The sequence below is a fragment of the Varanus komodoensis genome, unplaced genomic scaffold (assembly GCF_004798865.1).
Source record: "Varanus komodoensis strain SLA01 unplaced genomic scaffold, ASM479886v1 scaffold74, whole genome shotgun sequence".
Taxonomy (NCBI): Eukaryota; Metazoa; Chordata; class Lepidosauria; order Squamata; family Varanidae; genus Varanus; species Varanus komodoensis.
Genome location: NW_025336401.1, coordinates 2547726 through 2570022, shown reverse-complemented (window position 1 = coordinate 2570022; position 22297 = coordinate 2547726). Strand labels below are relative to the sequence as shown.

Here is a 22297-nt window from a genome sequence, read left to right as displayed (position 1 = left end):
TGCACCATTAGCTTTCCTGCTTCCAAAGGTGAGCACAACTCCGAGACGCTTTTAGTACCCCAAAATCCAGCTATTCACTAGGGTTGATTTTGTGGTTTGGTCCCAGATGCCACAAAGTGGGAGGTGCTCCCCCCAAGCACCGGGTGGGATGGAGGTTGCTTGGAAGGGAAGGCTTTATTTAGGCTGTGGTGGCAAACCGCCATGCCGTAGGGAATCCCTGCCCTGTGGTCCTCTCTGTGTCAGCTGTGGCAACGACCATCGGGTGTCCATGCCTCTGAAGCCACGGCCGTGTGGCTTCAGTTCAGAACAGCCTCCGTGGCGCAGCTGGCTTGCGTGGGGGCACTGATGGAGGCCACACTTCGTGGAGCCCTTTGGAAAGTGTTGCAGGATCCCAAGTGCTGAGCCAGCACTAGACTGCAGCGCTCGGTGCTCAGCGTCTCCAGGTGAGGCTGCGGAAAGACATCTCGGCTAACACCCTGCCGAGTTACTGCTGCCGCGCTGGGTAAGCGGATGGGGCACGTGAGAATCTCGTGCCATCATCTGTGGGGTGAGTGTGATGCTGTAGTCCAGAGTTTTCCCCTTGTTCCAGACCTTTATGTATGGTAGGTTGTGAAGTTCACCCACACTGAGCCAGGAGCCGAAGATGCATGCGGGAACTTGCCCGACGCCTTGTGGGAGCCCTTGGCTGGACTTGCTGGTGAAGCTGATCCCGTGCTTTTGTCCACTCGTTTCCTGAAGCCTCTTGCCTTCAACTGAGATCTTCAGGGCCAAGAGACTCTTTTTATGGCCCCTTGAAGTATTTATCAACACAGGCATGATTAACTTTGTCTTTTAAAGCTCTTTTATGTCCTTTTAAATTAATTTTTTTAAGCTCTTAATGCTTTATCTTTTGTTTCTGTATTTTGTTGTAAACTGGCCAGAAAGCTTGGGTGATGGATAGCATAGGAATGAAATAATTAATAAAAATAACAACAATAGCTGGACTCTGAGCACGATTTACCATTGACCTCTGAGGTCTCGGAGCAAATGCATACACGTCTCCTTTTTGGTCTGCACACAAAGGCATTTTGACAGCCGTGTTTTCGAAACCTGAACCTTTTCCCAGGCAGGCCTTGCCTAGCATACTGCAGTCTTCCCCAACCTGGCGCCTTCCAGATGCATTTGATTATAACCCCCAGGCTGACTGGGGGATGCTGGGGGTTGTAGTTGGGCACATCTGGGCAGCACCAGCTTAGGAGAAGCTGGGGGAGCAGCAGAAGGAAGTTGCCTTTCAAGTGCAGTGGATTAGAAATTGAGACCCAACGAGTCTCCTTCATATTTGCAGCATGGAGAGAAGGAAGGGGAGAGGAAAAATTTGCGACAGGAAATGCCAGCCCTGGGAATGAGTGGACAGATTCATAGTGATGCTGGAAGGGGACGTGTTCTGGCAGGATACGCAGGACCTTGAAATCAAATAGCTTTTCTAGGACTCGCTTCTCTTCTGGTCCCCAAGAGGCCGTGTTTTTGCCGTGTTGTCAACTGCCAACTCCAGGACTGTGTTAATAAGGAACACTCTAAGAATGCATTTAAGGGTGTTTTTTCTCCCCCCCCCCTTCCCCAAAATGTTCTTAGTTAGACTTTGTTTGTACTGGAGCACTTTGAAGACTTTAAAAATTTGAACTCCGCCATACTTCATACATTTTAACAAGGTTTAAATTCAAACCGGGCCAAGGACTTGCTTCTCCCCCTCTTTTCGCTCCCGCTTCTAACAACTTTTGAGTCTAAACACTGGACTCCTTTGAGGATTTCAGCACAGAGGCATGTGCTGTTGGAAATGCATTTATTGAACATGAGTCAGAAGTTACAGGACAGGATCTCTTCTATCGCGTGTCCTGGAGGAAATAATGGGGATTTATTATTTTTCCCGGAGAGGGTTTTGAGCGATGAGAGAGAGCCGTTGGGGCACCCCAAAAAGTTGGCCAATTCCAAAGTGATCAGGCTTCATTCTTCACCTTTCTCCTCCCTCCACCCCATTTTGGATTCTGTTAAATCATAAAGCAATTACGTCCAGGACGGATGGGTGGAGGTATCTACAAAGAACCTCTGGGATAAAATAATGCCGTGCATTAAAGACATCTGTCCTACATTAGACACTTTTTGGATTCTTGCAGTGCTGGCATGATGGCGGTATTAATGTTTCTTGTCAGGCTCTCTTTAGGTCCCATACGAACCCCTCCCAAAACCAGCCCCGTGGTGCATTCTGACCGCATGGCTGTAGCCACAGATCTCCGCTGCTTTTCATCTCTCCCGTGGCTGGAGCTGGTGTGCTGCGTTTTCCGGGCAGGGTGTGAGATGCTCCCTGCGTGATTCCCGTCTCTGGATTCCTGTCTCAGTCAGAATCCAGCTGGCCTCTTTGGCTGGGGTTCTACAGGATCCGAAAGGGCACAGATAAAACACAGGTGGAGAGTCTTAAGGGCCAAAGTAGGCATTACTTTGGAGAAGCAGTCTCTCGCTTCTGTTTTTACTTTAGTTTAAAGATAGGGCTTCTCACCTGGAAAGGGACCCACTTGTGGAAGAACTGAAACTTTAATTGTTCCTCCATCCTTCAGCGACAGACCTGATTCCAGCCTGGCAATTTTTATGTGTGGGGCCTTTTAGAGGTTAGTCTTCCCCACAGCCTGGTGTGGCTGAGAAGAAGGGACTGCTCCAAGGTCACCCGGCGAGCAACATGACGGAGCAAGGACCCGAACCAGCATTCCCTTGGTCCAGGTCGAGCACTAACCACTGAACTGTGGAAGTTCTTGACACCTTCCATCCCTCGCTGCACCCACCCTGTCTTTCCATATCAGGTTACCTGAAGAGCCCCTTCTCCCATACACACTTCCCTCAACCTTAAGACTGTCTTATGGGCCCTGTTTCACATGTGCACACGCATGTGCATGGAGACGCGTCCACACGCCACCCGCTGACCATGGAGGAGCTTGGAACTTCTCCAGGCGTGTGTTGTGTGGCCTTGCAGTGCCAGGCCTGGATTTCTCTCTCCTGGGTCCCTCAGTTTCAAAATTCGGGTCCTTAATTTAGGGATGCTGTGAATTTGGCCACACTGGTGATGCTTTGGGCTGTACAGCTCTACATTTTGTTTTGTCTTTGTTTTCTGAATGTATGTTAGTTGCAAGCTGCCCCAAGAACTTAGTTAGGAAGCAGGGTACAAATCTGGTAGATAAATATTGGTGGCTTTGTTGGGAAGTCATGGGTAAGCATTAATGGCTGCATTGGCCCAACTAAAGGTCCTTCCTCTACTTTCAGTAAATTATTTTCATTCCAGATCCTAAGCAGCATTCTGCTTCATTCCTCCCCCCATGCACACACATCAAATACAGCTAGTGATTTTAATTTGCACTCCTTCCTCCTCCTAAGTTTTCATTTGCACTCCTAGAACAGTGATTTTAATTTGCACAAATGGGTCTCAGTATCTGGATAGCTGTCTGCGAGAAGCTTGTGTACTTGCAAACATCTCTTTTCCTCATCCTTCCAGAATTCTTCCGAGAACTTCTTGAGAATGCCGAGAAATCCTTGAACGACATGTTTGTCAGGACTTATGGCCTGCTATACATGCAGAACTCTGAAATGTTCAAGGACCTCTTTGTGGAGCTGAAGCGCTACTACACGGGGGGCAGCGTCAACTTGGAGGAAATGCTCAACGACTTCTGGGCCCGCCTGCTGGAGCGCATGTTCCGCCTGGTGAACCCGCAGTACAACTTCTCGGACGAGTACCTGGAATGCGTCAGCAAGTACACGGAGCAGCTCAAGCCCTTCGGGGACGTGCCGCGGAAGCTGAAGCTGCAGGTGACGCGAGCGTTCGTGGCCGCTCGCACCTTTGCCCAAGGTCTGGCAGTGGCGAGAGACGTCATTGGCAAAGTCTCCACCGTGAGTTGGGTTTTCTGCACTTGCCTCATCGTGCCCCGCTGGGGTTCCAGGCAGGTCCTCCCGGGTCCCCTAGGTGGCCGTGCTCCCTTCGCCCTTGACCACTGGTGGTTCCCCAGCTCTCAGCTGCCCTTTCCACGTGCTGCAAGGCTGAACCGCATCTCCCCATAGGGAACCAGAGTGAGTCCGAAGGGGCCTCCCAGGCCATCTGGTCCCCCGGCTCCAGCCAGCTTTGCTCATGGCATGCCTACCATGTGCATGTCCAAAGCTCTGATATGGCAGTCAAAGCTTTAAGCTCCAATTTAGGGGGTGTGGGGGGAATTGGAACCCCAATCCGTTTGCCGATGCCCCACCTTCTACTGGAGCGCCAGCCTGCAAGGGCTTCTCCGAAATTCCATTGGCTAATGGGCCGAAAGAGGCCCACACCTCTGCCAGCCCTCCTGCCAGCTCGCATGCGGGAACTGGGCGTGGATGGTTGCCCAAGTGTGGGCCGTAGCTGAGGCACGGGTGGCCCGGTTGCCGCAACCCGGCTGGGCTAGCCCACCATGGCTTCTTGATCCCGCACAACGGATGAGCGCACCCACGGTCACTTGTCGGGTGGTGGGCTGCAGGTGGCTTGTCGCGGGATGCTCTCTGGGCTGGGTCAGGTAGCGCAGCGGCTCCGCTCAGTGGCCACTCGCCCTCGGCCCACTGCCCGTTCTGTGCCGGCTGCAGCATTGGGCCTGCGGCCCAGGAGGGAAGACTCTGCCTCTGGGGAAAGGCTCAGAGGGCAGCAGGTGTGCTTCAAGGAGAAGATGCAGGCTCAGGCTCTGGATCTGCAGGTGAAGGAGGGTCAGGTGGATGGGGAGAGGAAAGGCCTCGTGTGCCTAAGCTCCTAGGCAGGTGTCGCCAGTCTGGCCCCGGGTACAGGCGGCTTCCTAAATAAGTCCAGCTTGGGCCTGCTCTTAGAAGAGACATGCACTTTGTGCATTGCTTTAGTGGTCCATTCAGAACAGCAGAAGGGCGAAACTCAGGTTCCCATGTGCTGTTGCTCTGCATAACCCACTCCTCCATGTTCGCCCGCTTCGTTTAAAACGTCTCATGCAGCCCAGCAAGGTAAGTGCAGTCCTCCAGACAACTCGCACAGTACAATATTGTAACAAAGCCCTCGAAACACAAACATTAAAAAACCAGCAAGAAAAACTCTAGCAGCAAAAAAGCGGGAGGTTTTTTTTTGATGCCTGGGGAAATAAATGCTGCAAGCCGTTGGCACTGCAAGGCGGCCGAGCAGGGCAAGCTCCCTGGGGGTGAATTCCAGAAACGCCCGCAGAGTGTCAGTCCTCTGCACTGCCTCTGCTTCCTGCCTGCGATGGTTTCTTGGCTGCAGGATCTGTGCTTTTGCCCTTCGCAGTGGCAGAAGGCGCTGTGCAGGTGGGGCATCCTGGGGGCTGGGGGAGAGACCCTGGCCTGCCTGATACCGTGGAAAGCTGCTGCCAGTCAGTGCTGCCTGTACTGGGTGGGCCGAGAGACCCGTGCTTGACTCGGCACAGGGCTCCTTCCAATGTTCCCATGGGGTCAGGAGTGGTGCGCCATCCTGCTCTTTCCCTGCGTGTGCTTCTCTCCCACCGCCTGGTCCCTCCTTTGGGGCTCACCAGGAGGCGCAGTGAGCCCTCATTTGTTCCAACGGCGCTTGGTGAAGCGCTTCAGACCTTGGCGGGAAGGCAGCCAGTGCAACATCCAGTGAGAGTATGAAACACGCCCCCATGGCTAATTGAAAAAGCAGCGCAGGGTTTATACACTTTAGTGGAGGAAGGAAAGGAAAAGTCGGTGGACACTCTCTGCTTCCAACTTTGGCCCCTTTTTATCTTCAGAATGTGGGATTTGAAGTTGGGCCTCCCTGCCCCGATCCTGCAAGGGAAGGGTGAGCTTTGTCCCTTGGCTCAGTTCTGTGTGGCCTGTGAACCGATGAAAAAGCCCCGTGCAAGCGATCCGTTCTGATCCGCTGGCAATGCCGCCCGTCTGTTGCTGGGCAGCCTGCTGGGCAAGGATGGAGAGGGAGCTTGAGCAGGAGGGAGAGGGGCTCGCCACGAATGAAAGTGGGCAGAGAGGGTGGCAGGCAGTGGGCGAGAAGGCAGTGGCGACTGCGACAGGAGGGTGCGGTGCCGTCCACCAGCAGCATCCGACCTGTGACAGACGAGTGGCTCCTTGCAGAAAGTGCTGTGCAGCTGAAAAAGATTCTAGCTGCTGCAGCAACTGAATCAGGGCAGGTGTCACCCCGCTAGAACGATCTGTGGCCCCTTTTTCCTCTGGCTTTGACAGTGCAGTTCGCAGCTTGAAACTCGGTCTGAGCAGCAGGGTTGCCGAGGGATTCACGGCTGACCCTTAGCCTCCGCTTCCTCGCCTCGTGCGTGGTACTTCCTCCCTCGGGGCACGTGCCCCTCTCCCGGTGGTGTGGGATTGTTCTAGTGGCCCCTGGGACATTTGGACCATAAATTGATTCAAAGGAACAGCCCAGCGTGTACTGAATGAATTAAATCTTAGCAAAGCCCACCGAGCCGAGCCGAGCCGCCAAGTACAGGTGAACTGTATTAATCTGAAATCTGAGCTTCTGCGCCTCCCAGTCACCCCGTCTCTTTCAGTCCGTGCGAATTCTTAGATAACGTTTCATGCCTTTTGGAATTTTGTGACTATGGGAACTCTCTTTTCTCATATTCTCTTCGCCCTCCCTCATTTCCCCTTAGAAACTGTGAAAGGCTGGGTGGGGATTCAGGCTGTTATTGAACCCTTGACAGGCATTAAAATCAGCGGGTTTAAATTGCTGCCAAACGTGGACATTTCCTGCCCAATCCTCGAGGGCATTTTATTTTTTAAAAAGAAAAAATCTTTCTCATTCTCTCTCTCTCTCTCTGACACACAAACACACACCAAAAAGCAGAAGGGGAAATATGTAAGCCAAATCCCGCAGTGATATTCAACAATTCATAGACTTCAGAAATGTCCCCATAATGAAGAACACATGGCGAAGCAATGCGTCATTCAAAATGGGGGCTGAACCGAAAAAGGAGCGCATTCCTCGTGAACCGTTTCTGGCAGCCATGGGGGCATACGCCCCACTCAGCCATTTCTCAAGGATTATTTTGGAAGGGGCCAACAATGGTCACCTGAGGCAGGAGGTGTTGCCGCACCTGGGGACATCCCCACACTGCCAGGTCTGATTGGCTACCTAGCATGTGAGCTCTGACAGCCTAGGATCATTTGCAAGACTAACAGAAAGGGGTCAGCGAGTGCTTGGCTGTGCGGGGCATTTGCTCATGCTGCCAGAACTGATGGGCTGCGCCACCAGGTGACCTCACCTGGATTGCCCTGTGATCCCTGATTGGCTGGATAAGTTAGGAGACTGAGAGGGAAGATGCGGAACAGCGGGAGAGCATCCTGGAAGAGAAGAGGGAAAGCGTTCCCACAGTTGGGAAGGTGGGGGAAACAGACACCCCTGTACAGGTTTTGCTGTTAAAACAGGAGAATCCAGCCCTTCCACTCCAACATTGTTGGAGTGATTTGGACTCATTGACACTCTTGTGTCGTAATACACAGTGAAGAATATGCTGAAATGGCCAACTCTCCTTAGCTTGGTTACTCACTGGGGTGTCTAGAACCCAGTCGGGGGGCGGGGGTTGGAGTTCGGCAGGACCACAGTAACTGGCCTCCGCCAGCCTCGTGCGGCACGTGGATCATCATCACCAACTTTCTTCCTCTTGCAAGGCCCCCCAGCTGGTTTCCACGGCCCTGCCGTTCTCCCTTCTACGTGCGTGAAAACGCTGCGAGGTGGGTTCAGTTGGGCCTCTGTGCCCGGCCAAAGTCTCCCCGGGAGCCCGTGGCCGAGGAGGGCCGGAAGCCAGCTCTCCTGTGTCCTGGTCCTGCAGTCTCATCCACTTTGCCACACTGGCGCTCTGCTGGCTACAGTCGGGCAAGGAATGGCTGTTTGTGTCGATTAGAGATGGGGAACTATTTTCCATCCAAGGGCTGAAGTCCATTTTGGAGACACTCCCAGTGGCTACTTCTGAATAGGGGACAGGTTGGGAGGCCAAAGGGCCGAAGCCGAAGCCAGAAAGGATGCGAGCAAACGCAGGAAGAAAATGCTAGCATTTCCTCTTCAGAGACCACCAGAGTGTCTCAAGTATGCAATGCATGATGCAAGCGGCTCAGGACCACTCTTGGCAGCCATGTCAGTTTTTGCCCTTGTGCTGCGAAGTCCTTGCTGTTCTCAAGTGCTCAAAGTGGACTAGGATCTTAGCATGGATAACTATGACAAGCAATTGTATTGTGTAAGGAGGTCTTCGAATGTACATGGCTTTGTCTGTGGAGATAGGGCTCCTTTTATATTTGAATACGAACACAATATGTTTCCCTGAGTTTGCAGAGCTTGGACAGGGGAAACTTGCTTTGACTTTTGCAACTGGCTGGGGGATCTGAGAGCCACTGAAAGGCTGCAGCCCCCACCTGCTATACTGTGGGGAACATGGGAATGATCAGCAGTCCCCTTCTGTCCCTCAGAGAAGAAGCCACTGTCAGTGCTTGCTTTCCTCTTCCCTCCCCATACCTGGCTCCTCTTGTGTCGTGCCTGCAAGGTTGTGAGGCTGCCACGAAGGACTGCCAGTGGTGGTAGTGATAATGATGACGGAAATGCTTCTGTTTGTGTCTCTTCTTCCTTTGCTCCAACTGTTGCTCTTTTCAAAGGTTAACCCCACGCCACAGGGGACCCAAGCGCTGCTGAAGATGATGTACTGCCCCTACTGCCGGGGCTTGGTGGCCGTGAAGCCGTGTTACAACTACTGCTTCAACGTCATGCGGGGATGCCTCGCCAGCCAAGGGGAGCTGGACACGGAGTGGAACAACTTCATCGGTGAGGAGCTGGGCATACCTTGAAACAAGGGGAAACTCTGGACACAGTGGAGGAGGCAGGCCTGTTTGGGCAAAATCAGGCAGGCCAAATTGTGACGCGCATCAGTTACAAAAAGAGAAAAAGCTCCCAAGCGAGAAGGTCGGGATTTTTCGACAGGGAAAGGAAGGCCAGAGGGTCACTGCTCCTCCCATGAAAGGGCTGTGCTGTGTCCGCAAACGGGAGCTGAGTTTGCTGCCCCTCCCCAGGCCTGTGACTGGTGGTCTCGTGAGCTCCCCAAAGACCTCAAATGGGCCAGTCTTCGGAAGATTCGCCCAGTCTGGAGTTTCTGAGGAAGCTGGCGCCGGGACCACCATCCCTGTCCATCTGGGCAGTGCTCTTTTGACCCAGCTCCTCAGCTGGCCACAGTTGGGTCTCAGATGAGAGGGTGGCAGTGTCTCCAGCTCACAGCAGCTCATTGCCAAGGATTTAGGCTGTCCGTGTGTTTTTAGCTTCATCAGGAGTGCCACTGGCATTTCCTACTTCGGACATCAGGATGGCTAGTAATGCCCCTGATGGAACGAGGAGAAAACATAAAACTCCTTCCGGGAGATCTGTTCCGAGCAGCTTTGGAAACGTCTGCACCTTTCAGAAGCATGCTCCTCCTAACTGCTTGCAGAAATCATGACCTGTGAACAGGTGTGACAACTTCTTGTCCTTCTTGTTTAATCCGTTTGTGTACCACTCTGCATATCTAAAGACAACTCTAAGTGGTTTACAAAAACAGATCAAGGGATGTAATAATAAACGCAGGAATCCATCTGCTGAAATGCGCTGAATATTTTAAACCAGAGTGACGAAGGGAGTAACTGCTACACAAACCTAACTAGGCAGCACAGTGTATTTTAACTTTCCCGCCCACTGCTTAGATTTATATATTGTGTGCTGTGTCTGGATTCTCTTTACGAAATAAGTCATCCTTCAGGGAAGGCTTGGGGGAACGAAGGGGCCGTGATCGCATGCCACAGGTGCGACTTGGAGACGCTGAGATGACCCCTGCGGCAGTCACCTTGGGCAAGTAGCGCTGGCCTCCGGGAAGCTTGGAGGTTCCTGATGACTTTCCCGGGTCGCTTTCTCGCGCTTCCCCAGTGTGGCTGCCAGCGCTCCTTCGGGATGCCCTGGGGGCGCGGAGCGATGTGTCCTCCTGCTACAGCTTGTTGCCTGCCTGTTTTGTGCAGTCTTGGAAACCCAGTTGCATCAAAGGAGATGGGAACACACTGCTTAATTCATCCACGACTGTAACCAGAAGAGTTCAGAGCTAGAAAGGGTCGCGCACAAATAGGGGAGGGCAGAAGGAATGTTACGGAGGAGGTGCCAGGGCAGGGTGCCAAGGACTCGGACGGGGAAGGACCATCCGCTAACTGCAGCAGTCTGGGTGCTCTCACGGTCTCTGGGGAGGAAAAGCGGGTGCAGAGACGTTGCTCAGGCGCATCAGGCCGTGGGAGGGGTGGGGCCCTTCTGAACATGGGCCGCTGCACCGAGGGCCCTCCACGAACTCGGCCTCCCGTCACCCGCAGTTTGCGAGAAGCTTTGTCGGCGGGATCAACACGGGTGGATTTGTGTGTCGGGAGCACTTGTGTCGCCGTCTCTTGGCTTTCTGTCGTTGCGCTCCCTTCCTGTCTCATGCGCAGATAACTCGGTCGATCAGCTACGTATTTTTATGGCTCGGGCATCTTTCTGCTGACACTAGTTCTGCAGCCGGGAGGGATGGACTTTGCAGTCCGGCACATTCGCAGGGACTCGGGTTGGAAAAGTTGGGCCGACCGCTTGGGTGGTGGAGCCTTGGGGAGGGGCCCCCCGGATGCAGGCACTGTGCGAAGAAGGCCCCAAGTTAATCCACGGAACTTCCAGTTAATGGATCTGACAGGGGGCAGTTTCATAGGCTTATAAGTTCTCGGAGAAGTTCCTCCTGCTCCCCTCCCCTCCCCCCCTGCCCCCCCTCCCCTGCAGAGCCATCCCATGCAAGTAGACGGACAGCCCATGCCTCCTGGCCCTTTTTAAAAAACCAAGCATGTGCCCAAATTGTCTGCAGCTGAGCCAGGCAACCTCAGGGCCTTTTGGGGTGTCCCATTCCTGTTGATGCCCAGTTGCTGCAAGCCTTTGAGAGGGCCAGAAGACTGACACACTTCAGCCAGCCAGTGAGCCAGGCACGTGTCGGGTGCCGCTGGGTGTCGGCGTGCAGCGTCATTTCGACCGCGCCGAGTTCATTGTTGTGGCACTGCAGCCTTTTGTGCTGTGATATGTGGCAAGCTTCTTCCGGGGGGCACTGTCCTCAAAGGCGGCCTTCTGGAGTGGAGCCGTGGTCTCGGAGGGCATTGCGCAGCCCCGGTGCCACCACCAAGAACGCCCTGTCTGGGGCAAGTGCCATGCAGACTTCTTTGTGGGAGGCAGAAGCCACTCAGCCCAAGTTTGGGGGAGGGAAGGAAACTCGCATGTGAGGAAAGGCAGCCCCTGAGGTCCCAGAACGGCCCCTCCTCACCTCCTTGGTTGGGTATCACCTTCCTGAAAGCATCGTCGTCTCGAACCGCAGCTGATGTCACCAATGCCAAAAGGTGCCGCCGGCAGAACGTGCCGCATGCCGCCATTGCCGGGCCGTGGCACCCGCTGGGTCACAGCAGGGGCAGGAGCCAGATGCCTGCCCCAGTCCTCGTTTCTTGGCTTTAGGTGCCCCCCCACCCCGATCTGTCGCCCGCTGTGATTAAAGTGTACTTCTTCTCGTCACTCCCTCCCCAGTGCCTGCCACCCCCAAAAGGTCTCGAGCTGAATGCGCCCCCCAAGATCAACAGCAGGCTCCTTACACTTTCATGTGCGGTGGTGTCCGCGCTCTCCACCCCCCCGCCCCTGGAGGCTTGCATTCCTTCATGGTCCCGCGAGCGATGCCATGGCACTGCGAGGAGCAGGCGCCCGGATCCGCACGGCATTTGCGGAGTGCTCATCCCTGCCCTGCGAGTTTGCAAAGAACCCGGAGTAGCTGTTTTTCTTCTTTTTTCCCCTGAGAGTCTTTCTGTGGGAACACTTCACGGATCAGAAGTCTTTCCCCTCCTTGGCCAATGGAAATACTCCTTGATTTTTAAGGTAAACCAACAAAAATGCCTCCAAACGTGGTGTGCCGGGAGGTACTCTTAACAAACAAAGCTGCTGTTCTTGTTTGTAAACGGGGGGGGGGGGGGGGGCAGACACTTGCAACATTCCCCTCACCCCACCCTCTGCACTACAACTGCCATCATCCCCTGCCAGTGCTGCCATTCCGATGGGGGGATGGCAGTGGCGAAGCAATACGTCCGGAGGCCGCCGTCTGTGCGGGCGGCACAGAACCGGCTCTGCGCGCCTCCTCGCCGCTTGCAGTCTGCTGGCATGTCGACGTGGTTCCCCCGCTCGTCCCCCACCACACAATGGGGGGCATTCATGGGAGCGGCCATTTCTCAGAAGTCTGGGAGCCTGCTGCAGTCTCAGGCTGCGGTCCTGCCGAACTCGCTGTGCATTTGTCTGCGGCCTTCCCCGCTTCACCGTGGGGAAGCGGTTAGGACTTGTGCGGGTGTGCTTGTGCTTGGGGTGTTTCTGCCAGGAAAAGTCGAGAACAGCCCCCCCATTGCAGAGGGGGGGCTGTTCTCTCCTGCGAGCCTGCCTGCTGGTGCACCACCGCTCAGTCTCTCCAGCACCGTCCCTTCCGCTGACTTAGTTGGCGCGGCCTGAGAACGGCTGGCGGGACTCTTGACGGGTCCCGTTTACTTGAGGGACTCTCCCGTGGCTGGGCGTACCCATTTTTGCAGCTGCCCAGTATCAAGGGGCGCTTTGGGAGCTGCGGCTCAGGACCGCCTAGCGCAGGCTGACTTCACGCACCGCCACGTGGCGTGGTTTCTTCCGGAGAGCTTGCTTTACGTGGCTGTGGTCGCTCTCGGCTTGGGCAGAATTGAGTGTTCTGAAGGGGTGAGTTTCTCCCAAAGCGCTGCTGGTCTTGACGGAAAATGCCAGCACTGGTACCGGAGGCAGAGCGCCTGTGTACACCAGTGGCTGGGAACGTGGGCGGGACGGTGCCGCTGGCTGATCGCCGTGTGGACAGAGTGCAGGCGCTCGGCCCTTCCAGCGCCCAGAGCAACACCGTTCGGTGGCAGCATTCCTGGGGGAGGACCGGCTGGATCTCCTGGCACAGGCGTGGTGCTAAACGAGCCAAGGATGGGAGCTCCCCGGATCCTGCCTGCTGGCCGGAAGAGCCGAGCGGGAGTGGTGGAGCCGTGCACTTCACGCACTACTTGGCTGTCCGGGAGCTGTAGTGTTACAAAATGACACCCGAAGCTTGCCGAGTCAGTTTTTCCTGGGAACCTGGAGTCCATTTGGGGATTCCTCCCCAAACTGGCAGGCGGGATGATTGTCTGCCTTGCCCCCACCCTACGCAAACCCCAGAGGATCCCTAAAGTTTCCTCAGTGATACCTACCCTGATAGATTAAGGTTCTAACTAAATATGAGTGATGAAAGACCCGTTTCGCCGAAAGCATGTCTGTGCTCTGATTTTTTTCCTTTGTTTTTTTAGTTTTTTAAACTATCTTTAAACGGGAAAACCTGAAATGCAGTATGAGAAAAGACAGATGGCCTTATTTATTCGAGATAATCTGTCCTGATTGCAAAATTTCAGGGAAGGGTGCTGTTTGAAGAGTGGAATCTTTCCCCCCGGGGCGAAGAATGTGAGCTGGGTGGAGAGCACAGAGCAACAGGCGCCCATGTGAGGGACTGGAGTGGGAGGCGGAAAGCTGAGACATGAGCCCTTTCCTTCTGGTTTCTGGAAGGTGGGGAAATCTACCTAGAAAATGCCCCACGTTTCTGCATCTCTGTTTTTCACATGCTGGGAAAGGCCGTGTGGAAAAGAAGGCTGGAACAGAGGTCACCTTTCTCAGCCTGGTGCCTTCCAGATCTTTTGGATTCAGCGCCCATCTTCCCAAGCCAATATGGCTCATGGTCGGGAATCCTGCGAGCCGACATCTGAAATGTCAGGAGGGCACCTGACCAGAGAACCTACAATCTCAAATATCCATTCCTCCTTGAATCTGTAGCATGGAAGAACTTAGCTAGGCTGCCAGAGTAAGTGAGCCAAGTTGTGTCTTTCGGCAGCAACACCTATTTGCATGATTAAGCTCTTGTTTCTCAGTAGCAATAGCTTGATGCAGCTGGAGACAGGAGGGAGAGGCCTGAGCAGACAGACAGGAGAGATGTGAGGTGGGCAGGGCAGGGCAGGGCAGGGCAGGGCAGATGCAGCCAAATTCTGGGTTTTGTTTAGAGTAGTGTGTGTGCGAAGTGCAAGAATAGCATGGAACAATGCAGAGAAGGAAAACTTTGGGGAGATTCAAAGGGGTTACAAAATTCAACTGGGTATAGAAATTCCTCTTTGAGGGAAAGATGTTAAATTATTTAGTTTGTGACCCTGAAAAACCCAGACACTAAAAACAGCAGTGAAAATACCAGCTTGGTACTGCAAGGAAGTTAAAAACCGGAGCAACAGATTAAATGTTCAGTGCCTGTTGGAAAGTCTTAACTTGGCATCACCGAGAAGGTGCCAGGCAGATCTCCCTGGGAAGGGCACTGCAGAGATGTGGGGCCACTGTGGAAAAGGCTCTGCCCCCAGGAGGCAGCCCTGGAAGACAGTCCTCTGGAGAAGTTGCTAGTGGCGGGCAGGGATTGCTTGCCTCTGCGCTCAACCACTTCTCACCGCTCTCTGGCCTTCTGTGCTTAGACTCGATGCTGATGGTGGCAGAGAGACTGGAGGGGCCCTTCAACATCGAATCTGTCATGGACCCCATCGATGTGAAGATCTCCGACGCCATCATGAACATGCAAGATAACAGCATGCAGGTCTCCCAGAAGGTAGGACCGGGGGGCTCGGGAGGGGCCGCAGGTCTGGGCCAGTCAGTGCAGGAGGACGGAAAGACTCTGACGTTCGGTCCTCGCCAGGGTCCCAAACTCCAGCACCCACAGAGCAGGGTGCTAATCAGCTGCCTGGCTTTGGGACCTCTGGAACCAACGGAGAAGAGCAGTGGCTGGTGGAGGAGGGACAGACCTCTCGGTCCCTCTTGCCTCATAGAAGGGTGCTTTTGTCCTAAAGGGCTAATAAGACGAATTGCGATGCTGCCTGTGGGGGAAGCAACTCAGGAGCAAATGGGATGTATGGGATTACAGGAAGTCCCCCACATCCACACAAGTTCCGTTCCCCCACATACACACAAGTTCTGTTCCCCCACATACACACAAGTTCCGTTCCAAGAGCGCATTTGAAAGTCCTGTTTGTTTGTGAGTCCTGCACGTTAGCCTAGGCACCCAGCTAACACAATCGGCCACACAATACTGTACCGTAATAGGTTGGCAATGACAGTGGAGGACTCCTGGAAGTAAGCTTCTGAGCATGTGGCAGAGCAGGCATGCACCCGTGTTGGTCGTCATGTGCTTTTCCCCTCATGTGGCATCGCACCCTGAGTGTGGCGCAACCTGGGTCGTGCTTTGCTGGACTCGCCTCTCCAGTATTACAGTAAAGTACACAAAAGCACCTCTGCATCTTTGAAACTTCACGGCTTGACGGTCCGAATGCAGGTGCCTGCCTGTATTTACAAGGCTTCTCTTAGGTAGCTTTGTGTTACTGTTTATGTTGCTTTTCGGCACAAGGATTTTGAAGTGATACACAGAAGTACTAAAATACAAAATCGCAGCAATGCCAGTGCACAACCAGTTCCAAGTCTGCAAAAACAACATCCACACTCAGAAGTTAAGCACTGCGGTTGTTTTAAGTGCTTTCTACAGTTTGGGTTGCAGGATCACTGGATGCTTCAGTTGGGGAGGGTGATCTTTTTTTTAAAGGTGAGAAACAAAGCTGGAAGGCAGGCACAAAGGTACCATGATGGGGTCAAGATACTAATTTAAGAAGTGGGACATGATCCTTGTAAATTAGCGTTGGCTGTGACGGCTCAGAAAATATCTCCTTCCAAATCTGCCCGGGCTAGAACTTTCATTCCAGACTGCTGGTATAATTGCCATAGGATTTTAGGGCTGGTCAAAGCAAAGTGGCTTAAAACCCAGTTCTGTGTCGCCCATCGGCCCAGGTCTTCCAAGGATGTGGACAGCCCAAGATGCTGGTGCAAAGTCGGACCTCTCGCTCAGCTCCAGAAAGCAGCTTCAGCGCTCGTTTCAGACCCTATAACCCAGAGGAGCGGCCCACGACAGCGGCAGGCACGAGCTTGGATAGGCTGGTAAGTTTGCAGAGATCCACCCTGAAATTTCATCTGTGGGGTCCAAACTTGCGACTCTCCTCCTCTTGTCCCAATAGAAAGGTTTTCCTTTTAGGGATGCAAGCATCAGAAGCATCAACAGCTTTACATGCTCTGGAGCTCATCTTGGAATCCTTGAGGATTAGAAAGCTGCTGTCGAACAGGAGCGAGAGAGGGCTGTTGCCTGGTGTGAACCATCTTGTTGCCACTATGGAAAACAGGACCATTTGGTCGATCCAGCAGTGCTTTGACGTTACCTGCTTTTGATGGTGGATGCTAGAGGTCACTTAGACATTCTCTGGAAGGGAGACCTGAGCCACCTTTGGCATACTGATGCGTGAGGAATCTGCTCTGGAGGTGGGAAGCCTCTGGATTTCCTTGGCTCAGCCCCCCAGACTCTGGCCCGCTCTGCCTTGATTCTCTCAGACTGGCTTCCTACGTAGTGTGCACATCTTACACTGAGAACCATGTGCCCCTACATTTTGCACAGGAAGTCCGCTCGCCACCCCGAGTGCAGACTTGATCTCCACTTGGCTCCCTCCCAGGCCAGGGCTGAACAAGGGAAGGGCAAGGAAGCCCGATCCCGGCCTGAGCTCTGCATCCATTCTTAAGCGCCATCTTGGGCAGAGGGTCCGTGCCGAAGAGCCAAACCGTGAGGAGGCTGATGGATGCTCGCGGCATGGCCTGTTCTGTGGCAGCACCCTGGGCGTGGTAGCTGCTCCTTGGGAAGACTGAGGCAGTCCTCCTCTCTAGGGGGCCGGGGAAGATAACATTGCTCTGCACAGCGTTTAAGAGTTAGCACCACCCTCAGATTTAACCATCCGTCCCAGTTTGGCACATGGCTTTTATCTGCACATCGTTTGGCAGGCTCACTGAGTGGCGGGTCGCTCCAAAAATAGCCTGCATAAAAATATATGCAGAGCACTATCTTTTCTGAGTGACGCAGACCTCCAGCCGTGCCTGGAGGGAGGGGCCGCGGGCTGAGAGGACTGGCGCATGAGGGCGTACGTCCAGTTTCTGGAACCCCCGGCAGGGCCGGGAGAGGCCCGGCCAGCAACCTCAGAAGAGCATTTGCAGGACCCTGGTGAGCACCTTTCCCCGAATTGGCACCTTCCAGACGTGCTGGAGAACGATCCCAGCATTCCGGGCTGCTGACCATGGTGGTTCAGGCTGACGCTGGTTGAAGTCTGAAATAACTGGAGGATTTCAGGCTGAGGAAGCTGGTGCAGACCATTCTGACCTGGCTTGACCAGCAGCCTGAAGATGGCAAACCAAGGGCGGAATCGCTGTGGCTATGGTGTCTTCTCAACTTACGCAGGTGACAGACGTGAAAGAAAAGCTGAAGCAGGCGAAGAAGTTCTGGTCTTCACTTCCCAACAGCATTTGCAGCAACGAGAACATGGCTGCCAGCAACTTCGACGACGACGAGTGCTGGAACGGAAGCAGCAAAAGCAGGTTTGGGAGGAATCGGAACGTGGCATTCTGCCGCTCCGCCTCTTGACTTCCAGCCTCTCCAAATCCCGCCAAGTATCCAGTGGAGCACTGATGCCGATCCCGTTCCAGAAGCCGTGGGTCCCACCCCAGCTCCGTTGTGCTGGTGGGATCTATTGCTTCTGCAGTCAAGGCGTCGCTTCCTGGATGACGCCCCGTCGGAAGTGGGAAGGCTTGTTTCTGGACTGGGACAGCTTGGCGGAGATCTGTCACGAGATCGTTGTGGGTGGCCCCCGGAAGCACTAAATTTCTGTCCCTAAGCGGTGGGTGCTGCTTGGGGAGGGGAACCAGTGGGGTGCAGAAGCAGCAGCGGGGGAATGAGGACCCCACAGAGTGCTCTTTCGTGCCCGGGCTCCCCAGTGTCCACACCCCCAGTTATTTGTAGGAGGCCATGGGGGCAGCACGTGGGGGGGGGGCGGGTGTCAGTCCACTGGACATTGGCAGCTGCTTGTAGGACCCGGCTTAATCAGTCGCTTCTGGCAGGGATGCCAGGGCTAGGCAGGGAGGGCAGCTCGTGGCCGGCAGGTGAGCTAGCCGACCGGTCCCACCTGTCCTGGCCAGCAGGGCCAATGCGGAGGCATCGTGGGAGGTGTAGACAAACTACTGGAACAGCCACCAGAGGGAGAGGAGGAGCACACGGTTTCCTGTGTTTGGGCAAGGGAGACCTTTCCTGGAGTGAGACTGAGCTGCGGGGAGCTTGGGAGAAGCAGTGGGGCAAAGCTGCCTTCCCCCATACACATTTCTGCAAGGTTTTGGCACGTTTTGAAGGGTGTGTGTGCAGAACTTCGCTGGCTCCCCACAGCTCCTCACTCCTGCCAAACACCATCTATAATTTTCCATCTTGCCCCCACAAGGATTGTCATTCCGAGGGCACGATGGGGAAATTAAGGCAGCGGCTGGCAGCGGCGCCTTAATTTTCACTTCCTACATTTCTATACCGCCCAATAGCCAAAGCTCTCTGGATTTACAGAGATTAATTAACAAAGATTGCAAAGATGGATAAAATTTAGCAAGACTGATTTGCAAAGATTAAATAGCTGAATCGTGCCTTCCCTTTTGCAGTTTGCAAATGGGATAGCAAAATAAGGGGAAGGGTGCATGTTGCTTGTATCCTATGTATTTTTACCTTTATGTACCACTTCCAGCCTACCTAAACCCTAAAGCTTGCCTGACAGATCAGTACCGCCTCGAGTTGCTGGACCCCCAGGTCAAAGTCAGAGAAGGCAATGTGAGCTGAAGGTCCACTGAGCATTTGACGGTCTGCTAGCTGCAATTTTGTCCTCGTTCCTGACATGGAAGTGTGAGGAATCCATCGGATTTCCTCCACTCATTCCCTGAGACTCGGGCCAACTTTCTCTCTTCCCTCTGTCCACCTCATGCTGGGATTTTTGTGGACGTCCAGCAGGAAGCAGGTTCAAGTGGGGTTTTTTGCTTCTGCAGGCGTGACTTTTGGGCTTCGCATGCTCTTGCAAAGAATCGGGTCTTTTGTCCATTTTGCCCAGAGGAGTCTGTCCTTTGCAACTTGGTGCACAGAATCCGCTCAAGTCCCCAAGGGGCCGCAGACTTGATCTCAGCTTGACTTACTTCCTGGCCAGGGCCAAGCATGGGAGAGATGCCTGGGGAACATAAGGGAACTGGATCCCAAGCAAGTGTTCCCCAACTTGGTGCCCTCCAGGGGTTTTGGTTTACAGCTGCCGGCTGGTCCTACTGGTGTTTTGAACTGGGGTTGCTCCTGGGAAGGAGACCAGAAAGGGGTCAAGGCAACTTCTGACTGGGAGCCGCTGACCCGAGATGGACGGCTTTTGTCATCACAGGTACGTCTTTGCCGTGATGGCGAATGGCCTCGCCAACCAGGCCAACAACCCTGAGGTGGAAGTCGACACGTCAAAAGTGGACATGGTAATTCGCCGGCAAATCATGGCGCTGCGGGTGATGACCAATAAGATGAAGAATGCGTATAACGGGAATGACGTTGACTTCATCGATATAAGTAAGCATGCCGGACGTCTGACCTGACTGTTGGTGCACGGGGCTGACTGTAATTTAAACATGGATGGAGCATCAGAACTTGCTTGATGCCATGTTGAACCCTGGTCCACTATGGCCAACTCCACTCAGCAGTGGTGGCTCTGTTTCATGGAGGGGCTCTTCCTGCCCTTCCAGGAGATGCAGCCAAGGCTGAACCTGGTTCCTTCTGCAAGACAAAGCAGAGGCTCTAACACTTTAGCGTTTCTTCTGCTAAAACAAAAGGAAGATTCTAGACCTCATGGTTGTGAATTATGGGCTGACTGAAATAGGAACTTACTTGAACTTGAAATAGGAACTGGGCTTATAGTGAGTCAGGGCCTTGGCCCATATTGCTGACACAGACTGGCAGCAGCAACTCTCCAGGGTTTCTGGCAGAAATTTCCCTGGATCTACCTGTAGATGTTGCTAGGGATCAACCCTTGGACCTCTGCCACCAAGCTCGTGGCCCTTCCCCACCTGCCTTCTTTTTATCATCACAGCAACCCTGCAAGGTAGGCTAGGCTGAGAGAAAGTGATTGGCCCACAGTTGCCAGTGGAGAAGTGACCATCTGTGGGGGGAAAGCAGGAAAAAATTGAGAGCAGGTGGAAACGAGCAAAGCTCAGTGTGGGGGAGGCTTTTCTCCATTGCTTTATAGGGCTTTTGAGAAATTGGAGGGTTTTCCAAATATTCCAGGTTACCTCCTCATTCTGCCCTCCAAGCCTTCCCATCTCTGGGTTACTAGTGAGCTCTTTGGGGCCCAGAACCTCCTTCCCCCAAGCCTTGACCAACCTCCCCGATGCACAAGGGGGACCGGGGCCAAATGCGGGCTCCCCCAGAGTCCTCAAGCCCCTGATTTTCACTTTTCTCTTCTTGTCCCTCGCTCTGCTAGGCGACGAAGGAAGTGGAGACGGCAGCGGCAGTGGCTGCGAAATGCAGGAGTGTTCCCCCGAATTGGTGCTGAACGTCACGGACGTAACGCAGCACGTCAACAAAATGGACAAAAAGGCGAAGGACGGGGCCAGCAGCCCGGGCCTTTCCCAGGCAGCCCTTCTCCCAAGCATCCTCCTGTTCCTGGCCGGGCAAAGACAGTGGAGATAACTGGGCCACTTTATTTTTTTATTTTTTATTTTTAGAGTTGAAGAACGGGAAAACAATGACTTTTATTAAAAAAAAAAAAAGGTATTTGTTAAACGGCACCTGATTTCACTTTTATGCCATCTAGTGATTTTTGGGGGCGGGTGAATCCTTTGTAAGTTAATGGACAGCCATGTACAGTTTTTACAATGTTGTCACTGGTTTTAATGAGTTTTTCCTGCTCTCGCCCAATTTGGAGGACGGGAAAAATGCACAAGGATTTGGACCAGTTAGTCTGTCCTGTTGGCTGATGAACCACAATTAAAAGTGGTTAACTTAAGTGTCTGTACAGGTCTGGAGTTAGTGATGCTTTTGTCTTTTTTTTTAACCACCTTCTTTCCTCGTTCTCCCTCCGAGCCGTCCCTTTCCTTCCCCTTAATTTTATTTTAGCCCATTTCCTACAACACAACAGAAAATTCCGTCTTGGCATGTATTGAGGAACTGCCCTGAAATTTGAAATTATCTGTACAGAAGCAAAAGGGTTTTTAGGAAACAATTTATCGTATTTCTTGGGCTGGGAAAGACGCTGCCCAGCCAGCCACAGAAGTCGCTTTGTTAGTTACGCTCCCACGTGTATCCATTACGCGAGATGCCTTATCGAAAAACGAAGTGGAGCTAATTGGGGGGGGGGCGGGCTCCTCCAGTCTTTAGAGCGTCATGCGAGGGGTGGCTCCAGCACACTTTGTTCCTTGCTGTGGGAGGCGCGGCTGGCCTGCCTTTCCTCCTCTCCCTGCTTCACTCAGGGGAGTTTTTCCTTAGAGGCGAAGAAGGGGCTCCTCACCGTTCTCGTGGCCGGTTCGCTTCTCGGCACACGGCCTGCCTGTGCTACGTCTGTTCTCATCTCCGTGTCCCTGGAATCGCCACTCATGTTCTGCGCAGAAACCCTGAAAGGTCTCTGCGAGGAAGTACTTCCTCTGCAGAGCGGAAGAGTGAAAGACTCGCCCCAGGTGTTTCGGTCCGTGCACAGTGGAGTTGTGGAGATGGGACTCCAGGGACATGGTACCGGCAATCTTTTCATCGGTGGGGACATTGGCTTTACGGAAGACCTGCTGCTTCTGGTGGAGCTGAAGGTTGCTAGTACTGGTGTCACCACAGCTGCCTGCATTTCGGGACTGTTCTTCGGGAACTGGCTATTGTGGGGGGGTCTGCCCTGATGAGCCCCTGCCCTGCCGGATGTGCCACACCCCCCCCCATGCTGTCTGGTGGGAGTTGCAGGCTGAAACATCTGGGAGGACAGAAGTGGCCCACCCCTTCATTAACGGGCGAGTTACCTTTGGTTTTGGAAGTGGACTTAGGGGAACAGGTGAGGCTGAGAGCTTTTACCTAGAGAGACAGGGTTTACCTGGGTTGTGGACTTGTGCATGGATTTTCCCACTCACAAATAAATGTGTATAGTTCTGTTTTTATTTTTAAATGGAACTAAATTGCTTTCAAGGATGTTAAGTCTGCAGAAAGACTAAAAACTGTTCTAGAAGCGTCTTCCTATTTTAAGCAGATACCCAGCATGTTTCTTCTGGATCTAAAAACAATCCATTGAGTGTAGAAGAAAGGAGATGGAGGGAAGCAAGAATTGATCACAGGCCTGCATCGCATTGCAAACA

The 22297-nt window shown here is 53.5% G+C and overlaps 1 protein-coding gene across 1 annotated transcript in view; it reads left to right on the top strand.

Moving 5' to 3' along the window:
* GPC4 (glypican 4) overlaps window positions 1-20981 on the top strand; it is a 66578-nt gene extending 45597 nt beyond the window's left edge. The window contains exons 3-9 of the mRNA XM_044452798.1: window positions 3515-3906; window positions 8617-8782; window positions 14542-14672; window positions 15899-16045; window positions 17382-17518; window positions 19369-19544; window positions 20452-20981. Coding sequence (XP_044308733.1) covers window positions 3515-3906; window positions 8617-8782; window positions 14542-14672; window positions 15899-16045; window positions 17382-17518; window positions 19369-19544; window positions 20452-20660 — 1358 coding nt within the window. The 3' untranslated portion in view covers window positions 20661-20981. The remainder of the gene's footprint in view (window positions 1-3514; window positions 3907-8616; window positions 8783-14541; window positions 14673-15898; window positions 16046-17381; window positions 17519-19368; window positions 19545-20451) is intronic.
* The last annotated feature ends 1316 nt before the right edge of the window (window positions 20982-22297 follow it).